This window comes from Salmo salar, chromosome 15, assembly GCF_965601325.2.
Source record: "Salmo salar chromosome 15, fSalSal1, whole genome shotgun sequence".
NCBI lineage: Eukaryota > Metazoa > Chordata > Actinopteri > Salmoniformes > Salmonidae > Salmo > Salmo salar.
In genome coordinates this window covers 30,722,266-30,742,823 of record NC_138305.1, presented here as the reverse complement: position 1 = coordinate 30,742,823, position 20,558 = coordinate 30,722,266, and the positions used below count along the sequence as shown (strand labels likewise).

Genomic DNA, 20,558 nt, shown 5'->3' with positions numbered 1-20,558 from the left:
TTCACACCTGTTTTGGTGTCCCTGTGAAGATTTGACTTAAAACCACACTGGGAGTCTCACTTTGAGTTGCTAATATTTGATTCCTATTATATCTAAGACTAGAACGGTAAGTCATTTTGAATCTTCAATACATCACCTATACTGTCTGATATCAATGGATATCAGTTCTTATCAAAGTTTGAGAAATGGGAATTCTCAAAAAAGCCAAAGCCATTTTTTCCACTTCGCCCTCTCACTCATAATATTGTCCAATGTACCACATGTCAAGACAGTAGCCGAAATGACAATCTTTATTGCCACATGTTGTCAGCGGCAACCCACCAACCAACCAATCTTTCAAGCTGCAATCTCTCGCCTCATAAAACGTCCAATTCCAATCCTCAACCTTCTGCAGTACACCTCTACCCCTCTACAGAATCCAGTATACACAAACACCACAACCCCTTATGTGTGGATGGATGGCTGTGTGATGTATAGCATGACACTTACCTATGGGTACATCACACTGGTGCCAAAACAGGCTGTGGCGGCAGGCCCCATGCCACAGCTGACAGCTCGGTCCACAGACAGAGCCCATTAAAGGCCTAACTGATATGGCGAGGACCCCTGATAAATAGCCTGTTAAAGCCTTATCAGCACAACCTTCGTGTTTGGGGTTTAAATGGGCCTCAGAAGAAGTTTATTGGTTGCGTTCCCTGTATCCTTTTTGCATTGATTGACTCATTAGGAACAGACAGACTATGTCCTGAATGGCACCCTCGTCCAGACATAGTGCACTACTTTTGTCCAGAGCATTTTATAAAGAATAGGGTGCCATTTGGGATACAGACAGACCTATGGTAAATGCTGAAAGGTAGAGAAAAGGGAGTGAAGATTTGCATATCAATGTTTTTTTTTAAAGAGGGGGAGTGGGTTAGTTCTATTTTTAGTGGTACTTCAGTAGGGAGGGAGGTAGATTTCGGTTTGAGGATTGAAATTGGTAGTTTTATGAAGACAGAGATCATGGTTTAAATATGATAGGTTGTTTACCACTGACAACATGACAGTGTAATACAGTCTAGAGATTTGCATTGTGATGTTGGACTTTGTCATCAAATATTTTGAAACGGACAATATGAATGAGAATATTCTGTTTGTGAACATGAAGGTATATAGATTTTAAATCTACTTGTTTAATTCAATTAAAGGAAGGGAGATTTATCTGTATAAATATCAAACCAGTAAACCAAAAAATGCACTTGATTTGCTAAACTTTTATAAACCATAATGAATCTCAGATAAGGAGTGCTGATCCAGGATCAGGTCCCTGCTGTCCATGTGATCTTATTCATTATTATCGAAAAGTTCTAATGGATCCTAGATCATCAGTCTACCCTGAGAATCTTTATGAATATGGGCCCAGGAAAACTCAGAAGGCAGCCACCAATTATTTGATTAGAATGTATTTTGATGCTTGCTTTTTGCCCCTGGCTCCTGCAATAAACAATATATTTTTGCATTTATTCCATCATAACTGAACATAATATTTGCATACCCTGAGCTATTGTAAACACGCACCTACTGTAGGTATTTTAACATAGGGGCACATAGGTGTTGGTAGAGAGGTAAAGGACACATAAAAAAATTGCTTTAAGCAATTGCTGTAAGATCTACAACACCTGTTGTATTCAGAGCATGTCACAAATAACATTTGATTTTGTTTTAAATTAAGCTAACACCTACATTTATATGGAATTTTACCCACCTTCTGTAAGACATAAGCATGCTCTTATTTGAGCATGGTAAATTAATGTTTCCCATGCATCATGGCATTCAATCCATAACTCAATGGGATGCCATCAGTTAAACAGTGTTTTTTTTGACAACAAGACACTAGAACCATCTGAATATCACCTTTGACCCCAGGCCAAAAGTAAATGACCATGTTCAATTTTGACAGGGGCTGGGCAGTGGAGCATAGTAAAAATGAAATTGTATTTTGCCTTCAAGTTCTATTTTCAAATGTCCTCAGTGACAGATAAAGAAATATATATTTTATCTACACTACATGACCAAATGTATGTGGACACTTGCTCGTTGACCATCTCATTCCAAAATGATGGGCATTAATATGGAGTTGATCCCCAATTTGCTGCTATAACAGCCTCCTCTCTTCTGGGAAGGCTTTCCACTAGATGTTGGAACATTGCTGCAGGGACTTGCTTCCATTCAGCCACAAGAGCATTAGTGAGGTCGGTTACTGATGTTGGGCGATTAGGTCTGGCTCGCAGTTGGCGTTCCAATTCATCCTAAAGGTGTTCAATGGGGTTGAGCAGGCTAGTCAAGTTCTTCCACACTGATCTCGACAAACCATTTCTTCATGAACCTCACTTTGTGCACGGGGGCATTGTCATGCTGAAACAGGAAAGGGCCTTCCCCAAACTGTTGCCACAAAGTTGGAAGCACAGAATCGTCTAGAATGTCATTTTATGCTGTAGCATTAAGATTTTTCTTCACTGGAACTAAGGAGCCTAGCCCGAACCATGAAAAACTGGCCCAGACCACTATTCCTCCTCCACCAGTTGGCACTATGCATTGGGGCTGGTAGCGTTCTCCTGGCATCCGCCGAACCCAGATTCATCCATCAGACTGCCAGATGGTGATGCATGATTCATCACTCCAGAGAACACATTTCCACTGCTCCAGAGTCCAATTGTGGCAAGCTTTACACCACTCCAGTCGACGCTTGGCTTTGAGCATGGTGATCTTAGGCTTGTGTGCGGCTGCTTGGCCATGGAAACCAATTTCCTGAAGCTTTCGACGAACAGTTCTTGTGCTGACGTTACTTCCAGAGGCAGTTTGGAACTCGGTAGTAAGTGTTGCAACCTAGGACAGAAGATTTGTACGTGCTTCAGCACTCGGCGATCCCGTTCTGTGAGCTTGTGTAGCCTACCACTTCGCGGCTGAGCTGTTGTTGCTCCTAGACGTTTCACTTCACAATAACAGCACTTACAGTTGACCGGGGCAGCTCTAGCAGTGCAGAAATTTTACGAACTGACTTGTTGGAAAGACGGCATCCTATGACGGTGCCACGTTGAAAGTAACTGAACTCTTCAGTTTGTGCCATTCTACTGCCAATGTTTGTCTATGGAGATTGCATGGCAGTGTGCTCAATTTTAGACACCTGTCAGCAACAGGTGTGGCTGAAATAGCCAAATCCACTAATTTGAGGGGGTGTCCACTTACTTTTGGCCATGTAGAGTAAATATGTTTTTGTATTAAAACAACAACAATACAATACAATAAAAAAAGACAATACGAATGGCTGCTACCATCAGGGGTTGCTCTTGCCCCCACCCGCCCGAGACGCCGGAAGGGCGAAGCGAGCGCACCCATAACCACCAGGACCAGCACACACACCGCTCACAATGTGAAAACAAAACACACATAACTAAACACAAAACATACAATCATCTCATCTCCACCCTCACCCCTGATTGGAGGACCTCAAAATGTATACTGTGGATGTGTATGTATTTATTCCAACATTCATTAATTGCAACCATCAGACAGCTACAGATCAACCTATCTTTCCCAGTAAATCATCATTCTACCATTTATTCCTGCAATACATCCCTCCATTCTCCCATGGTGTGTCACGAAGGACTTGAACCTCCACATCTGCAACATTTCTGACCAAATGTCCCCAAAAATAAATAAACATTTAACCTAACAGCACAATGAGGTTTCATGATGACTGAGTGTGGTCCTTTAAATCCCACCTCAATACAGTTTGCAGATCCAACCGCACCTTGATATTATGACATTTGTATTCGTATTTATTATGGATCCCCATTAGCTGCAGCCTTGGCAGCAGCTACTCTTCCTGGGGTCCGACAAAATTAAGGCAGTTATCATATTTTTTAAACATAACATTACATTAATTACAGAATTCACAACACACTACATTAAGTGTGTGCCCTAAGGCCCATACTCCACTACCACATATCTACAACAAACTCCATGTGTACGTGTGTGTATAGTGTGTATGTTATCATGTGGGTATAGTGCGTATTATCATGTGTGTGTGTGTGTGTTTACATAACACCACTCCTGAACCTGAATCCAAAACCAAGCCACTGATGAACAGTACTGATTCTGTTTCCTCGAGGCAGTCTGCACCGGTCTGACTGTTCAATGCCCCATATACTGAGCTAGTTTAAATTGAAAAGAAATGAAAGGATCAATTGTTGTCTTAAATATCACTTTATAAACCCGATGCCAATCATGCCTTGTTATTGGGACATAAAAAATCTGTTACCAACTATCTCTTTATGCGGCATACACTCTTAGAAAAATATATGCTATCTAGAAGCTAAAAGGGTTCTTCGGCTGTCACCATAGGAGAACAATTTGAATAACCCTTTATGGTTCCAGGTAAAACGATTTTGGTTTCAGGTAGAACTATTTTGGGTTCTATATAGAACCCTTTCCACAGAAGGTTCTACATGAAACTGAAAATGGTTCTACCTGGAACCAAAAAGTGTTCTACTATGGGGACTATTTGTTCTATTTGGAACCCTTTTTTCTAAGACTGTAGGCCTAGTTGTGAAACCTTTTGACGTTAGTGAACATGATACATTGTATGATTTAGGCAATATTGGTCATTTTAAGCCATTTATAATTTGTTATTGGTAGCAGACAAACTAGTTCATTTCTTTCTCTTGTAAGTATTTGCCTCGTCCATTTTTGTGGCAGAGGTGCGATGAGTTGGTTGTAATTTTGAATTGCGCCTACTTCTCCATACACCTTGATTAATTGCTTGTGTGACATCATTTTACGGTAGTTGTTTACAATGTCATTCATAAAGATGCTACCGTCGTTACACATTCTCTGCAACAAAATTGGTTTATCCTCTATCAGTACATTGGAGTTTAGCCATATATTTGATGTAATATATATTCTGCCTCTTCCGGAGGATAACATTTGAATTGTAGGCAACTCTGTATGGCTTAATTTAAGAAGGAGGATACTTTAAACAGAGTTCCATTGTCAATCCACTGGGAATAGACAGTTAAATATTAGTTTTGTGTTCGTTTAAAGGTTGTGTTGACATGTAAGACTATTTCTCTATCTATGTATTTCATTAGACAGGGCTATGGTTGAAAATGATGTTGGCTATATAAATATAGGTTATAGGCTTCTAACATGGAAAATGTGACCAAAACACAAACGTTTGTGGAGGGCGTTGTATTTCCATTGTATACGATCATATACAATTACTTGATTTAATTTTGACAAGGCTATACGTTCTATACAATCACCAGTGAAGTGACACATTTGCTGTGTCCACTCATGTTCATGACAAACAGTTCAATTACCTAGTAGAAGAGGGTTAGATTTCATGACTTGTATTAATCGAATCAATGTTTGACATTCGATTTAGTAATAGGGCTACGTTCATTTTGGCATGCTTTTAAATTCAGAATGACGCGTGCAATGTCTTAAAGCCTATGGAAACCAATTCAGCACAGTTAAAATGTACTCACCCAACAAACATAATAATGCCAACTTTCGCGATATTCTCTTGGATGACTTTCCATGTCTCTTTGATTATCTCTCTGTGCTCGTCAGTTAGATGCACAATGGGAACATCGTCCATCACGTCCCCGACTTGTTTTGGTGCCAAGCCTGATATTGCGCACCCCATCTCCGGCAAAAGAAACTAAACAATGACAAACGCGTGAAATTACAATCAAATAAGTAGGAACATTTTCAAATGATCACACTAAGTCGTGAAACCTCACATTTTACAGAAAGTATATGTTTTGCGCGTGGAGGGTCCTTGGTGATGGATTGAGTCGACTATCTGAGCGTCAGGCAGAACGCACTGACGACTGTCAAACAGAGTTCTGAAGATGTACTGTATGTTCGCTATAGACTATTGGCGCCGATGGGAGGGAGGGAATATCATTAACTATTTTGCTGCGCCATCCAACTCTTAGCCTACTAAAGACCCTCCATTTACTATAGGCCTACTTGAACTTGAAGTATCCAAATAACTCGTAAAAGCAGGTATGTAAATTAGAGCTGAGTGTGGGGGGAGTATAGTGTAGTGTTTTTATTGTTTGTTCCACACAGCTTTTTTGAAAAACATTTTATTAATTTGTGTAGTGAGGTGCAAAATCACTCAAAACGGTACAATGGGATGAAGTTGACCTAGAGACTGACTAGATCAGTGTTGGGGTTTTCCCCTCAAATGGTTAGGTAAGGATATGGGGAGGGTAAGCTGATACTAGATCAGTGCTTATAAAACCAACTTCAATCTGCTAAATATTAAATACATGTAGGTGTGAATTGTTTTCACTGACCTGACTACAGTACATCCTTCCGCTTTGTGGACCATGCTGGTGAGGGGTAGGCAGCCAAATTCAGTGAAGGTGCTCGTGTACCTGCCTGGACATGAGAGCAGGTTACAAGTGACTAGGCTATTATGTCAGAAATGCATTGCATTCAAAGTCAGTTTGCTTTTGAGGTTATTTCTAGCCATCCATAAGCAGTTATACCCAAAAAATGACCAGGTTAGTCTCATTGAGATTACAGATCTATTTAGCCTTTTCTTTGCCTGGTGTTCCAGTTTTAAATAGGAGCTATTTAGTCTTAGCCTGGTGCACCAGACCATATGGTACAATAGCAATGTGGCTACAGCATTTGACTGGTTAGCCAAACAAATGCATTCTCTTTACAACCTGGACCTGGAAGCCACTGCCTTTGTCAATCAAATCTGTATCATTTTAATTAAAATCTGAAACATATTTTTAATTGTAACAATGGTTAAAGGTACAATGCAGCTGCTTTTATCTCAATTTCGAATTATTTCTGGGTAACAATTAAGTACCTTAATGTTATTGTTTTCATGGTCAAAATGGTCAAAAAGAAACAAAAATAGCTTCTTAGCAAAGAGCAATTTCTCAATCAAGAATTCCGATAGGACTGTCTGGGAGTGGTCTGAGTGGGGAGGGGAAAACTGAAAACTAGCTGTTATTGGCAGAGAGGTTTGGAACTCTCTTTCTTATTGGTCTATTAATTAATTTTCTGCATTGTGATGTCACCATTGAAGGCCAAAACTCCATCCTATTACAACAGGCTGACATTTCAGGCATTTTCACACAGCTCTTACACTTAAAGGGCACTATCATCATTTTCACATTTCACAGTATTAGTCCAAAAAATATAGATAAAACTCAGGTAAATCTAATTTCTGACTGCACTGGGCCTTTAAATGAATAACCTATGGATTTTGGACAGACAAGTAGCCCTTTCATTTGCTTTGCGCTGACCAGTAAATTATGGTTTTCCTTTCACCGGTCCCTGGGATCTTCCGGTCCAGGTGTCGGCCAGCAAGCCCATCCCAACACCTCAAATCAAATCAAAATCAAGTAAAATTGTATTTGTCACAAATACACGTGTATGGCAGATGTTATTGCAGGTGTAGCGAAATGCTTGTGTTTCTAGTTCCAACAGTGCAGCAATACCTAATAAGTAATATCTAACAATTTCACAAAAATACACACAAATGTTAAGTAAAGGAATGGAATTAAGAATATATAAATATTTGGGGGAGTAATGTCAGAACGGCATAGACTAAGATACAGTAGATAGTATAGAATACAGTATATACATATGAGATGTGTAATGCAAAATATGTAAACATTATTAAAGTGAATAGTGTTCCATCATTAAAGGCTGTATCACAACAGGCCGTGATTGGGAGTCCCATAGGGAGGCGCACAATTGGCCCTGCGTCATCTGGGTTTGGCTGATGTCGGCTGTCATTGTAAATAAGAATTTGTTCTTAACTGACTTGCCTAGTTAAATAAAGGTTAAATATATATATACATATTTAAATAAAATTAAAATGGCCAGTGATTTCAAGTCAATGTATATACTGTAGGCAGCAGCCTCTAATGTGCTAGTGATGGCTATTTAACAGTCTGATGGCCTTGAGATAGAACCTGTTTTTCAGTCTCTCGGTCCCAACTTTGATGCACCTGTATTGACCTCGCTTTCTGGATGATAGCGGGGTGAACAGGCAGTGGCTCAGGTGGTTGTTGTCCTTGACGATCTTTTTGGCCTTCCTGTGACATCGGGTGCTTCCCAGGACCATCTGGGCCATGAGGTTGGCATCCTGGGGAACCCCAAAGGGATGGAACGGACCTCCAGTCTCTTCTTACAGGAGAACTTGTCCGACATAGTAGTAGTAGTAGTAGTAGTAGTAGTAGTAGTAGTAGTAGTAGTAGTAGTAGTAGTGGAGAGACACAACCACAGAGAGAGACAGACACAGAAACACACACAGAGAGAGAGAGAGAGAGAGAGAGAGAGAGAGAGAGAGAGAGAAACAGAGAGAGAGACACAGACACAGAGAGAGCGAGAGAGACAGACACAGAGAGAGAGAGAGACAGAGTGGGAGACAGAGAGAGAGAGACACACACAGAGAGAGAGAGACAGACAGAGAGAAAGAGAGAGACACAGAGAGGGAGACAGAGAGAGGCACAGAGCGAGAGAGAGAGAGAGACACAGACAGGGAGAGAGAGAGAGAGAGGGAGAGAGACAGAGACAGAGACAGAGACAGAGACAGAGAGCGAGACAGGCACAGAGAGAGAGACACAGCGAGAGAGAGTAGTGATTTGTTAAGATAGAGCTACTGTACCTGGGCAATGTTTTTCCTCAGTTATCATATATATAATATCCCTGCCAGTAATGACTATGTGGAAAGCCCAGTTGCGCTCCTTACATTCTTCCTCTCTGTAGAGCATCAGCAGGTCTATAACAAACGTCTTGTTGCCATGCATTCCATAGTTTCTGGAATGCACTTTCTGTCCAAGAGAGTCGTACGTGAACCTTCCATTTGTCATTATAGACCCGTCGGCAGCAGTCTGAGAGAGAGAGAGTTTCTTGAGGTAGTTTTATAACATATTCAGTATCTCTGAGTTTTTGTGCTTTGTAGAGAAATTATCCTTACAGTTATCCACTGTGAAGGTGTATAATTTACTTTAAAAAGCACTGCAATAGACATTTTCTAAGAATCTTACCATGAAAATGGCTCCAGTCAGTAGTGGTGGTGAAGCTGAAAACGTGTAAGAAGTCAACAGAAAATATAAATTACATTCAGTTCATGGATAGTTAAAAGCTGTCATTCAACAGGAACACAATATGTCTCAGCATCTTTTTTAATTCAATTATTTTTTCAAGAGTCTTCCTACCATTTTGGAACTTTCAGATAATCATTGAGACATGTACACACTGCAAGGATGAGGTTTCTGAGACCTGGCGTTCAGATCCAGACTGAGACAAATGGAGACCAGGATGAGGTTTCTGAGACCTGGCGTTCAGATCCAGACTGAGACAAATGGAGACCAGGATGAGGTTTCTGAGACCTGGCGTTCAGATCCAGATGATTTTGTGAGAAGACCATTTTTTCGGGATGTTTCATGGTCTGACAAACACCGCTCTAGCTCTGTCACCTTTCACCACACCTGCGGAAATGCGGCATAGGCAGATGCGGTGAATTGAGTTGCATCCATTGCAACAACAAAAAACAGTTCTCTATCTTATACTGACAGATTTGATGCATATTTTTGTATTATGCTAATTATATTTCCGCGGGGGCAGCGACATTGACCTTAGCATTGAACCTCTCACTAAAAGCTTCACTCACACAAAATGTATACTTAAACCCAAAATGGTTCTCCAGTAGATTAAGAAAGGCTCATCTTTTGTTCAAAAATTGCCTTTTTACCTAACACAACCTAACATTTAGTTAATTGAAAATGAAACCTTTTTCAAAGTATCGCCCTTTCTCAAACAAGCCATACAAAGTGGTTGATGAGTGAGAAAGTTAGACACACAAATGTCATACCCCCCTAAAAATACTATCATCCCGTTATTGTAATAGTGAGAAGTTAGTATGTCTTGAGGGTATGATATTTGTGCGTCTAACGTTGTCACTCATTATTCACGATTCTTTCAGGATTATCCGTAATCATGGTAGCATCCACATTAATGTAGAAGTGTTTAGAAACATATTATATTCTTATTTACAATAAAAGTGACTCCAAAATGACACAATACATGATTTACCATTAATTTCTATTGGACATAAAAAAATCTGAAATACAACCTAAACAAACAGCAAATCCATCCAAGAAGTTTGTGGAGTAACAAGCTTGATGTGATCATTGTGTGCTAGGAATATGGGACCAAATACGAAACTGTTGACTACTTTAATACACAGTAGTGAATTTGTCCCAATACTTTTGGTCCCCTAAAATGGGGGGATTATGTACAAAAAGTGCTGTAATTTCTAAACGGTTCACCTGATATGGATTAAAATACCCTCAATTTAAAGCTGACAGTCTGCACTAACCTCATAGTCATTATATCCTTTCAAATCCAAAGTGCAGGAGTGCAGAGCCAAAACAACAAAACGTGTGTCACTGTCCCAATACTTTTGAAGCTCCCTGTGTATTTTTTCAGTCACAACATTTACAGATGCATAACTATTACAGATTAAATCCACCCCTCAGTTTCTCTCAGCCCATACCACCTATCTACATAGACCACCATTTCTTGATTTCCTTGTGCAGTATATTTTTCAACTGTGCTGTGATGTCTTACATTCTGAACCTTTCTAATCGCATGTTATCAACAGATGAACATTTTTGCTAAGAGTATTATTATGTTGTTGATTGATTGACTACAGCCAACAGTGCTATCTGTAGGGTTCATACTGTAACTGACATGGTTGTATGGCCCACATTTATTTTTTTATTTATCCTTGATATAACTAGGCAAGGCTACTGGTATGCCATCAAGCCCCAGGGGTTTTCAGGACTGAAAGGATTTAATTGGCTCAAGAAGTTCCTCCTCTGTAATTTGGCCTTCACACAGGTCTTTCTGTAAAGTTGTCAATTTTACATTGTTATTATAAGCTAAAAAACCTTTATAGAAAGAATCATTTAGCAGACATGGAGGAGACTAAAAAGAAAACATTCAGTAACTTCGGAAAGTATTCAGACCCCTTGACTTTTTCCACATTTTGTTACGTTACAGCCTTATTCTAAAATTAATTAAATTGTTTTGTTTTCTTTATCAGCCTACAGATAGCTGAATGCGCACAACAGTAAACCGATAATCTCATAGATAACCTCACCTGAATACCATATTCATAATGTATCAAATTTTAATGTATCAATACCCATAATGACGAAGCAAAAACAGTTTTTTAGACATTTTAGGTAATTTATTCCAAATAAAAAACTGAAATATCAAATTTATGTAAGTATTCAGACACTTTACTCAGTACTTTTTTGAAGCACCTATGGCAGCGATTACAGCATTGAGTCTTCTTGGGTATGATGCTACAAGATTGGCACACCTGTATTTGGGGAGTTTCTCCCATTCTTCTCTGCAGATCCTCTCAAGCTCGGTCAGGTTGAATGGGGAGCGTTGCTGCACAGCTATTTTCAGGTCACTCCAGAGATGTTTGATCGTGTTCAAGTCCGGGCTCTGGCTGGAACACTCATGGACATTCATAGACTTGTCCCGAAGTCACTCCTGTGTTGTCTTGGCTGTGTGCTTATGGTCGTTGTCCTGTTGGAAGGTGAACCTTCGCCCCAGTCTGAGGTCCTGAGTGCTCTGGAGCAGGTTTTCATCAAGGATCTCTCTGTTCTTTGCTCCGTTCATCTTTCCCTCGATCCTGACTAGTCATCCAGTCTCTGCCGCAAAACATGATGCTGCCACCACCATGCTTCACAGTTGGGATGGTGCCAGGTTTCCTCCAAACCTGATGCCTTGTATTCAGGCCAAAGAGTTCAATCTTGGTTTCATCAGACCAGAGAATCTTGTTTCTCATGGTCTGAGAGTCTTTAGGTGCCTTTTGGCAAACTCCAAGCAGACTGTCATGTGCCTTTTACTTAGGAGTGGCTTCCGTCTGGCCACCATAAAGGCCTGATTGGTGGAGTGCTGCAGAAATGTTTGTCCTGGAAGGTTCTCCCATCTCCACAGAGGAACTCTAGAGCTCTTTCAGAGTGACCATCAGGTTCCTCATGGCATACCAGTTTGGCCAGCTCTAGGAAGAGTCTTGGTGGTTCCAAACATCTTCCATTTAGGAATGATGGAGGCTACTGTGTTCTTGGGGACCTTCAATGCTGAAGAACATTTTTTGGTACCCTTCCCCAGATCTGTGCCTCGACACAATCATGTCTAGGAGCTCTACGGACAATTCCTTCGACCTCATGGCTTGGTTTTTGCTCTGACATGCATTGTCAACTGTGGGACCTTATATAGACAGGTGTGTGCCTTTCCAAATAATTTCCAATCAATTGAATTTACCACAGGTGGACTCCAATCAAGGTGTAGAAACATCTCAAGGATGACGTTATCTAGCTGAATAAACTAAGTTTGAGCCTATTCCTGGAAACATTGAACCACTGTAGTTTACATCAATTATAATTTCTAAGTGGAAGTTGGAAAAGTTATATTTGAGTGTTTCAGTGAATGGTTAGTGAGGGAGGCCCTGCTCTCTCGCTTCCCCAGTTGTTTAGTTCATTTTCATTCCAATCTCCTTTGCATTAGCGTAGCCTCTCCTGTAGCCTGTCAACTATGTGTCTGTCTATCCCAGTTCTCTCCTCTCTGCACAGGCCACACAAACGCTTCACACCGCATGGCCGCTGCCACTCTAACCTGGTGGTCCCAGAGCGCACAACCCACGTGGAGTTCCAGGTCTCCGGCAGCCTCTGGAACTGCTGGTCTGCGGCCAACAAGGCAGAGTTCATCTCAGCCTATGCTACCCTCCAGTCCCTCGACTTCTTGGCGCTGACGGAAACATGGATTACCACAGAAAACACTGCTACTCCTACTGCTCTCTCCTCGTCTGACCATGTGTTCTCGCATACCCCGAAAGCATCTGGTCAGCGGGGTGGTGGCACTGGAATCCTCATCTCTCCCAAGTGAACATTCTCTCTTTCTCCCCTGACCCATCTGTCTATCTCCTCCTTTGAATTCCATGCTGTCACAGTCACTAGCCCATTCAAGCTTAACATCCTTATCATTTATCGCCCTCCAGGTTCCCTTGGAGAGTTCATCAATGAGCTTGTCAAGTTCCTTTCCTGAAGATGGCTCACCCCTCACAATTCTGGGTGAATTTAACCTCCCTACGTCTACCTTTGAGTCATTTCTCTCTGCCTCCTTCTTTCCACTCCTCTCCTCTTTTGACCTCACCCTCTCACCGTCCCCCCCTACTCACAAGGCAGGCAATACGCTTGACCTCATCTTTACTAGATGCTGTTCTTCTACTAATCTCACTGCAACTCCCCTCCAAGTCTCCGACCACTACCTTGTATCCTTTTCCCTCTCGCTCTCCTCCAACACTACTCACTCTGCCCCTACTCAGATGGTATTGTGTCGTCCCAACCTTTGCTCTCTCTCCTGCTACTCTCTCCTCTTCCATCCTATCATCTCTTCCCTCTGCTCAATCCTTCTCCAACCAATCTCCTGATTCTTCCTCCTCAACCCTCCTCTCCTCCCTTTCTGCATCCTTTGACTCTCTATGTCCCCTATCCTCCCGGCCGGCTCGGTGCTCCCCTGCTCCGTGGCTTGACGACTCATTGCGAGCTCACAGAACAGGGCTCCGAGCAGCCGAGCGGAAATGGAGGAAAACTAGCCTCCCTGCGGACCTGGCATCTTTTCACTCCCTCCTCTCCACATTTTCTTCCTCTGTTTCTGCTGCTAAAGCCACTTTCTACCACTCTAAATTCCAAGCATCTGCCTCTAACCCTAGGAAGCTCTTTGCCACCTTCTCCTCCCTCCTGAATCCTCCTCCCCCTCCCCCCTCCTCCCTCTCTGCGGATGACTTTGTCAACCATTTTGAAAAGAAGGTTGACGACATCCGATCCTCGTTTGTTAAGTCAAACGACACCGCTGGTCCTGCTCACATTGCCCTACCCTATGCTTTGACCTCTTTCTCCCCTCTCTCCAGATGAAATCTTGCGACTTGTGACGGCCAGCCGCCCAACAACCTGCCCGCTTGACCCTATCCCCTCCTCTCTTCTCCAGACCATTTCCGGAGACCTTCTCCCTTACCTCACCTCGCTCATCAACTCATCCTTGAACGCTGGCTACGTCCCTTCCGTCTTCAAGAGAGCGAGAGTTGCACCCCTTCTCAAAAAACCTACACTCGATCCCTCCGATGTCAACAAATACAGACCAGTATCCCTTCTTTCTTTTCTCTCCAAAACCCTTGAGCGTGCCGTCCTTGGCCAGCTCTCTTGCTATCTCTCTCAGAATGACCTTCTTGATCCAAATCAGTCAGGTTTCAAGACTGGTCATTCAACTGAGACTGCTTTTCTCTGTGTCACGGAGGCTCTCCGCACTGCTAAAGCTAACTCTCTCTCCTCTGCTCTCATCCTTCTAGACCTATCTGCTGCCTTTGATACTGTGAACCATCAGATCCTCCTCTCCACCCTCTCCGAGTTGGGCATCTCCGGCGCGACTCACTCTTGGATTGCGTCCTACCTGACAGGTCGCTCCTACCAGGTGGCGTGGCGAGAATCCGTCTCCGCACCACGTGCTCTCACTACTGGTGATAAATGGAGGAAAACTAGCCTCTACCCCCCCCCCCCAAAAAAAGATATAGATGTACTATTGTAAAGTGGTTGTTCCACTGGATATCATAAGGTGAATGCACCAATTTGTAAGTCGCTCTGGATAAGAGCGTCTGCTAAATGACGTAAATGTAAATGTAAATGTAATGATCAATGGAAACAGGATGCACCTGAGCTCAATTTTGAGTCCCATAGCAAAGGGGCTGAATACTTATGTAAATAATATATTTCTGTTTTCGCTTTCACATTATGGGGTATTTTGTGTAGATTGCTGAGGAAAATATTTAATTTAATCCATTTTAGAATAAGGTTGTAATGTAACAAAATGTGGAAAAAGTCAAGGGGTCTGAATACTTTCCGAAAGACACTGTATGCCTAAAATATTTAGCATCTTCTTTCAAAACAAGTTTCTGCAAGTTCATTTTGGTAGACTATGTTGAATATTCAAGAAAAATGTGGTGCGTTTTAAAGCAAATTTTCATCCAGTTTGCTTATTTTTAAAATTAATTACACTTGGTCGTTCTTGAATAAGTTTCCCCAGTTCTTTTAGATTTTTCTCTAGTTGGTTTTTCCTCTAGTTGATTCATGCATCTATGGTACAGTTTTTTTTATTGCTATCTACCTGTGCTGTTAGTTACTCTATTTTCTAATCTCTTTTGACCGAAACTGCTTTTGATTTAACGATGAATATTTAATTAAATGGTCTCTGAAAGTACATTTGAAAGTGTCCCACACAATAAGAGGATATTTTTTATACATCTTGGAAACTAGACAGGTGTTTAAACAGATAAAAACTTTAGGCTTAGGGCAGCCACAGTTTAAAGTTTACCACAAATGTCTTACTACAGTGGTTCCTCCTTTAAAAGTTGCGAGCTTATACCGGGAGACTTAGAGGTACCCAACGTCACGGCTTCATTGCTCCAGACCACCACAAGGGGGAGTTAGAGCACTTATTATGCATTTGGGTCCCAAGGTTTTTATATGACCAATCATATCGAGTGGTTCCAATGACAAATATGACGCGAGCCACCTGTCCCTGGTGACTTTCTTCAGCAAAGATGGCTGACAAAACATTACGGGGGAAGCAAATGTAAGTAGTTATGTCATAACGAGTCAAGCTAAAAATGTACACTTGAGAGGAATATGTTAGTTAATGTAGAGACAAACGATTGTGCATATTTTTTTGTCATTAAGTTAATTTACGAAAATCGCTATTTAGCAAGCTTTTTCCCAGTCATATCCAATACCAGTTGCATAAAACTCCATTATTTGAATGATGCTGTGTCTGTATGTATGCATTACAGGACAGCCTACTCCTTCCTCCCCGTCGGGGGATTGAACCCTGGTCTCCCGTCCGCACGACACAGGGATTCTTTAGCTAAATAGCCCAGTACTGTACTGCCGACCATCATGTGGTACAGCGCCATATTTTCCATTCCATTCTAACAGAAACCCATAGGGTTTTTCATGGAATAGAAACACCATAATATTAATCAAATTAATTAAGCAAGTACCAGTCAAAATTTGGACACACCTACTCATTCCAGGATTTTTCTTTATTTGTACTATTTTCTACATTGTAGAATAATAGTGAAGACATCACAACTGTAGCAGGTGTAGCTCATCATGCAAATGTTTCCTATTAGCAGGACAATATACTTTTTTAACCTGGCAACTGTTGTGAAAATCCCTCAACTTGAAATGTATTCAATGCTTAAGTACTCTAAAGTGTTACATTTCTAACTCAAAACAGCAGTACAGTGTTTCTTCATCAACATCTTTATGCTTTTGTTAATAAAATAAAATAACGAGAAAAAAGACATTCAAATGCGGATGTTTATATAAACTACATTTTAGTCGCACTTCCAACCAGCTCCACGACCACAGATAAAACCTTGCTGAGATGATCAATGTATTTGTTGCATTGTTGTATCGTCAATTTCTCTAGCCAAAACATATTGATGGCCTTGACCAATTCATCTTTGCTTGTCGGCTTGGCAGAGTTATGGATGAATGTTTTCAGTTGATTCCAAACAATTTCGATCATGTTTAAACCAGGAGACTAGTATATCTACAGAACAGTAGAACACACATGGTTAATGTTCTGATAATTAAAAAATAATAATATACAGTTGAAGTCGGAAATGTACATACACCTTTTCCAAACACATTTAAACTCAGTTTTTTCACAATTTCTGACATGTAATCCTAGTAAAAATTCCCTGTCTTAGGTAAGTTGGGATCACCACTTTATTTTAAGAATGTGAAATGTCAGAAAAATAGTAGAGAGAATGATTTATTTAAGCTTTTATTTCTTTCATCATATTCCCAGTGGGTCAGAAGTTTACATACACTCAATTAGTATTTGGTAGCATTGCCTTTAAATTGTTTAACTTGGGTCAAACGTTTCGGGTAGCCTTCCACAAGCTTCCCACAATAAGTTGAGTGAATTTTGGCCCATTCCTCCTGACAGAGCTGGTGTAACTGAGTCAGGTTTGTAGGCCTCCTTGCTCACACACGCTTTTTCAGTTCTGCCCACAAATCTTCTATAGGATTGAGGTCAGGGCTTTATGATGGCCACTCCAATACCTTGACTTTGTTGTCCTTAAGCCATTTTGCCACAACTTTGGAAGTATGCTTGGGCTCATTGTCCATTTGGAAGACCCATTTGAGACCAAGCTTTAACTTCCTGACTGATGTCTTGAGATGTTGTTTCAATATATCCACATAATTTTCCTCCCTCATGAAGCCATCTATTTTGTGAAGTGCACCAGTCCCTCCTGCAGCAAAGCACCCCCACAACATGATGCTGCTACCCCCGTGCTTCACGGTTGGGATGGTGTTCTTCGGCTTGCAAGGCTCCCCCTTCTTCCGATGGTCATTATGGCCGACCAGTTCTATTTTTGTTTCATCAGACCAGAGGATATTTCTCCAAAAGTACGATCTTTGTCCCCATGTGCAGTTGCAAACCGTAGTCTGGATTTTTTATGGCGGTTTTGGAGCAGTGGCTTCTTCCTTGCTGAGCGGCCAGGTTATGTCATTATAGGACTCATTTTACTGTGGATATAGATACTATTGTACCTGTTTCCTCCAGCATCTTCACAAGGTCCTTTGTGTAATATTCATATGTGAATACATACTGACGGTGATTGGTTAAGACCACCCAGACGGTTAGGTCATGGGCAGTTGATCGTGGTTGGAGATAGGCTAACATGTAGTTGTAACTAGTTAATAAAGAGTTATGTTAAGAAACATCCTGTGGTTCTGCGTTTTATTATTTTGTACAAAGCGTACAAAATAAGACACTTTGCTGTTGTTCTGGGATTGATTTGCACTATTTGCACCAAAGTACATTCATCTCTAGGAGACAGAACGCGTCTTTCTTCCTGAGTGGTATGACGGCTGCGTGGTCCAATGGTGTTTATAATTGCGTACTATTGTTTGTACAGATGAATGTGGTACCTTCAGGCGTTTGGAAATTGCTCCCAAGGATGAACCAGACTTGTGGAGGTCCACAATTTTTTCTCTGAGGTCTTGGCTGATTTCTTTAGATTTTTCCATGATGTCAAGCAAAGAGGCAGTGAGTTTGAAGGTGGGCCTTGAAATACATCCACAGGTACACCTCCAATTGACTCAAATGATGTCAATTAGCCTATCAGAAGCTTCTAAAGATGACAATTTTCTGGAGGCACAGTCAACTTAGTGTATGTAATCTTCTGACCCACTGGAATTGTGATATAGTGAATTATAAGTGAAATAATCTGTCTGTAAACCATTGTTGGAAAAATTACTTGTGTCATGCACAAAGTAGATGTCCTAACCGACTTGCAAAAACTATGGTTTGTTAACAAGAAATATGTGGAGTGGTTGAAAAACGAGTTTTAATGATTCCAACCTAAGTGTATGTAAACTTCCGACTTCAACTGTAGGTATGCTCATTTAAAGAGGTGGTTTTCAATAAACCCCAATGTTTTTGGAATACTGCAGTAAATGTATCACTTTAGATCAGGTGGCTGACCTGTGAACAGGTATAAAAGGCAGAGTTCTGAGCACCAGGTGTCAGAGTACTCTTCGCTTCTTCTAGTCTGGGTCTTCCTTCACCTGTCTCCATCACCATGTGATCCCTCATCCTGGTCTCCATTTGTCTCAGTCTGGATCTGAACACCAGGTCTCAGAAACCTCATCCTGGTCTCCATTTGTCTCAGTCTGGATCTGAACGCCAGGTCTCAGAAACCTCATCCTGGTCTCCATTTGTCTCAGTCTGGATCTGAACGCCAGGTCTCAGAAACCTCATCCTGGTCTCCATTTGTCTCAGTCTGGATCTGAACGCCAGGTCTCAGAAACCTCATCCTGGTCTCCATTTGTCTCAGTCTGGATCTGAACGCCAGGTCTCAGAAACCTCATCCTGGTCTCCATTTGTCTCAGTCTGGATCTGAACGCCAGGTCTCAGAAACCTCATCCTGGTCTCCATTTGTCTCAGTCTGGATCTAAACGTCTGAGCTCAGAAACCTTGTCCTTGCAGTGAGTACACGTCTCAATGATGATCAATGATTATCTGAAAGACCCAAATCGATAATTATGAATTTAAAAGTACGCTGAGACAAATCCTGAATTATTTCTTGGATACTGTATGTTGTGTACCTTGTATGACAGCTTTTGACTGTCCATGAACTGAATGTAATTTAACTTTCTGTTGACTTCTTACACATTTTCAGCTTCACCACCACTACTGACTGGAGCCATGTCCTTGGTAAGATTCTTATAAAATATCTATTGCAGTGCTTTTTAAAGTAAATTATACACCTTCACAGTGGATAACTGTAAGGATAATTTCTCTACAAAGCACAAAAACTCAGAGATACTAAATATGTTATGAAACTATCTTAAAGGGGCGATCTGCAGTTGCTACATACATTTTTGGACTTAAAAATGAATGATATGTACCAACTGATTCCTGAAGAATACAACTTACAAATCAGAACCCAACATTTAAGCTTGTTTTACTCCAATATTTCTAAACCAAAAAATTTAAACAAACACCATATAGCCTCAAAACATGGCTAAACCTATAATTTTGATATCAAGGATGGTCAGCCCTTGCATCCAGAGCTATGTCTATGAATTTGAGAGTGGTTACATTTTTCCAGTCCCATTCTTCAGCTTTTTAACTAAACATGGGTGGGGATGGGCTTTGTTATTGTTTGAATTAAGGATTGCCGCTTTATGAAACTCTCGCTCTTCCTCAGACTGCTAATGAAGGGTCTATAATGACCAATGGAAGGTTCACGTATGGCTCTCTTGAACAGAAAGTGCATTCCAGAAACTATGGGATGCATGGCAACGAGACATTTGTTAACCATAACTTATTGGTCAGCGCGAAGCAAATGAAAAAGGGCTACTTGTCAGCTCTAAAATCCATTGGTTATTCATTTAACTTAACCATTGTTACAATTAAAAATATGTTTAAGATTTTATTGACTAATGTAGTGGCCTCCAGGTCCAGGGTTGTTTAGAAAGCCGAGAATTAATTTGCCTGGTTAACCATTTAAACTCTGCAGCCATATTGCTATCTTACCATATGGTCTGGTGCACCAGGCTAAGACTAAATAGCTCCTATTTAGGACTGGCGCACCAGGCTAAGACTAAATAGCTCCTATTTAGGACTGGCGCACCAGGCTAAGACATAGCCCAGCTGGCGCCCGGCTGGGGCTGCTTTTGAGAATGTTTTAATCTTTCTAGAAGAGGATTTACCTCTTACTTGCTAAATAGATGTTTCAACTCAATGAGACTAACCTAGTAAAATAAAAGCTTAAATAAAAAAAAATTAACTGTGCTTATGGATGGCTAGAAATAACCTCAAAAGCAAACTGACTTTGAATGCAATGCATTTCTGACATAATAGCCTAGTCACTTGTA

At 41.1% G+C, this 20,558-nt stretch overlaps 1 protein-coding gene across 2 annotated transcripts in view; it reads right to left on the bottom strand.

The window, feature by feature from the left end:
- LOC106571144 (neuroglobin) overlaps nucleotides 1–5,873 on the bottom strand; it is a 32,530-nt gene extending 26,657 nt beyond the window's left edge. For both annotated transcript variants that reach the window (XR_006759141.2, XM_082961658.1), the window contains exon 1: nucleotides 5,529–5,873. Coding sequence is in view for 1 of the 2 variants with exons in the window: in XM_082961658.1 (XP_082817784.1) it covers nucleotides 5,529–5,689 (161 nt within the window). In the remaining variant the exon portion in view is untranslated. The remainder of the gene's footprint in view (nucleotides 1–5,528) is intronic.
- Between the last annotated feature and the right edge of the window lie 14,685 nt (nucleotides 5,874–20,558).